The sequence below is a fragment of the Condylura cristata genome, unplaced genomic scaffold, assembly GCF_000260355.1.
Source record: "Condylura cristata isolate star-nosed mole 26May11 unplaced genomic scaffold, ConCri1.0 scaffold00034, whole genome shotgun sequence".
In the NCBI taxonomy this organism is placed as follows: domain Eukaryota; kingdom Metazoa; phylum Chordata; class Mammalia; order Eulipotyphla; family Talpidae; genus Condylura; species Condylura cristata.
This window is the reverse complement of record NW_004567135.1, coordinates 8,153,876-8,156,578: the sequence shown is the minus strand read 5'-3', so window position 1 is coordinate 8,156,578 and position 2,703 is coordinate 8,153,876. Positions and strand designations below refer to the sequence as shown.

General features: G+C 48.8%; 1 protein-coding gene across 1 annotated transcript; it reads right to left on the bottom strand.

The window, feature by feature from the left end:
• Positions 1 to 244: 244 nt before the first annotated feature.
• Positions 245 to 2,703, bottom strand: LALBA (lactalbumin, alpha-). Its single transcript, XM_004692528.2, has 4 exons — positions 2,571 to 2,703; positions 1,849 to 2,007; positions 1,033 to 1,108; positions 245 to 567 (listed from the first exon to the last, which is right to left on the bottom strand). Exons 1-4 carry the CDS (start codon positions 2,701 to 2,703, stop codon positions 507 to 509), a joined length of 429 nt encoding a protein of 142 aa, XP_004692585.1. The 3' UTR covers positions 245 to 506.

Genomic DNA, 2,703 nt, shown 5'->3' with positions numbered 1-2,703 from the left:
ACAGTGGGGGGAGGGAAGATGAAAAAAAATAAACTATTATATAAAAATAAACATATTATAAAAGTAAAAAAAAGTCACTTTGCCTCTCTGCAAATTGAGTGGTGACGAGAAGGTCATCGCTTCCAGCACCTAAGCTCAGCCTCCTCTTCAGCGGAGATGAGAGGTGGCTCTGACCTGATCTCAGTGTACACTCACCCACCCCATTTTCTCCCTCTCCCGCCGGACAGAAAATGCAATCAGTCGCTGAAGATGAAGCGCTTTATTCAGAAGAGAGGTGGAATCCATTGTCCTGAAAGTATCGTCAGGGAAACTGAGCAGGAGCAAAGTCCAGTGCACCAGTTGTGTCCCTGGAGAACCGTCCTCCAGCGTCCAGGGGTCTCCCACAGGGCCCAGAGCGCAGAGGTAAGTTAACATCAAGGGGATAAAAAGGAGCAAACTGAGGTAGCCTTGGGGAAAGAGGAGTTCCAGGAACGCAGAGAGGACGGGAGCCGCAGGGCCAACAAGCCTTAGGGCTTCTCACAGCGCCACTGTTCCAGCTTCTCAGAGCAGAGCGGTTTTCGAGCCAACCTGATGAGAATGAGCGAGGGGGAGTTAGTTGACGGGATCTCCGTTCGAGCTTTCCTCCAGTTTTATCCCCAAGAGGGCTGAGGTGGAAAATTACAGGAAGCTTCTCCTAGACAGAGGGCAAAAGACTCTGAACCACCTAATGGGGATGAGTCCCTTTTTAAAAAAACCTGTAGTGCTTGCAGGGCTTCAGACTAAACAAGTAGAATCAGACGTCCAAAGCCAGCTGAAGAAAGGTCTGGGTCTCAGGCTCCATTAGGGGGCCATTCATGAGGAAAATTATTAAACATGAGTGAAGAGAGGGAAGCTTGAAGTTTAGAAACCTGAGTCTGCTCAATAAGGTATGCTTTGGAAACTGTTCTAGTTTCCAGAAAATGAGGGGATGGGTTGCTGGGGGGCAGGGGTGGGAAAATAACTAACGGTAAGAAGGAGGGAAAAGGGAAAGTAAACAATGTATTGGGGAATCACCAGTGGTCAATTCCTTCTTTATCAAGGATCTTCCGAGCGCACATCATGTCATCAGTGAGGTCATTGTCCACCAAGTCTGGCGGGAGTTACAGAAAAAGGAATGAGAAAGGTAAGTATTACCCATAGAGAAATGCGTTCCTTCCTTCCCTAGGTAGAGCCCTCTGTGAGAGGCTTTCATCTTTCGCCTTTCTCTGGAGAAACCCGGGCCTCCTCTGAGGGAGGGAGGGACTCCTTCACTTCTCTGGACATCGTTAGGGCAATGTCAGTTCATCACCTTATTTACTCTGAAAAGGCCCTGTCAGAGTTCAAGACTCCCAGAAAGCCCATATGGTTTACCTGCAAACTGCAAGGGACTGTGAGGATTTAGTGATCAGGAAAATTCTATTAGCATCTGGCCCTCCCTGATGGTGCAGAAGGTTAAAGCACAGCACTAAGAGGCTGGAGCCACTTCAGCATGAGTTCGATCCCCCCCTGCCCCAGAGGTGACCACATGGTATGGCAGACCTCTCCTGACCCGCCCACTGCTCCCCTCAGCAGTGTCTCATCAATCGGCCTGTTCCGCTCCCCATTCTGTGCCTGATGAATCTTCTCACTGCCCCTGCAACCCTGGCCTGTACCCCAGTTCTGTATGCACAAATAAATAAATCTTTAAAAAAAAAAAATTCTACAAGCTTCTAACTTAATGCCATCAACTCAACTCCTATAGCTGATGTGAAGGCCAAGTCCGTCAAGTCAGGTATGATTAACGCCAACAAGGAGATTATCCTGGGGTGGGCGCCAGGAAAACATAGAAATGGGGTTAACAAGGCTACTCACTGTCACAGGAGATGTCACAGAGGTTCTCTGAGTCCAGATTCTGGTTGTCTCTACACCAAAACTTGTTACTGATCTGGAAAAGTCCATATTCTGTAGTGCCGTTGTTACTGACTACGGCTTGCGTGTCACAACCACTGCTATGAAATATAATACAGATCCCTGCGGGCAAGAGAAGAAGGCGGTATCACAGAGATGGCCGGTCTCTCCGTCAATGCCCACCTATGGCAAAGCACAGAGCTTCTTTTTTCTAATTAATAAATTAAGATTTATTAATTTATGGATGCATACAAGACTAGGTGTATTAGGGTGCAGGCCAGAGGTGCAGGGGCGGTGACAGGATTCACCAGAGACAGAGTGGGGAGCAGAACAGGCAGATGGACTGAAATCCACTGCTGAGGGGAGCAGCAGGCGGGACAGGAGAGGTCCACTGCACCTTGTGGGCCACTCCCTGGCCAGGGATTGAACTCGGGCTGTCGCAGTGATAGTGCTGGGACTTAACCCGTAGGCCATCGGCACAGAAGGCCCATCTCAGAGTTTCTTGATGGGATAAAAAGGTTCAAAAAGAATAAGAAAATGGGAGAAAGCGTAGATAGGGGAATATATTTTTTAAGTAAACAAGTAGGCAATATAAGACGGTTATTAGATAACAGAATAAAAGACGAAGAGAAAAGCAGAGTGCATGGAGGGTGGAGGAGAGGAGCGAAAGAAGGGGATGAACCCACATTCCGGCAGGGTGACGCCCTGGTAGCCGTCCATCTCCTTCAGCTCCTGGAACAGCTCACATCTCGTTAACAGCCTGGCCTGGGTGGCAGGGACCAAGATGCCCACCAGGAGCAGAGAGACGAAGGACATCAT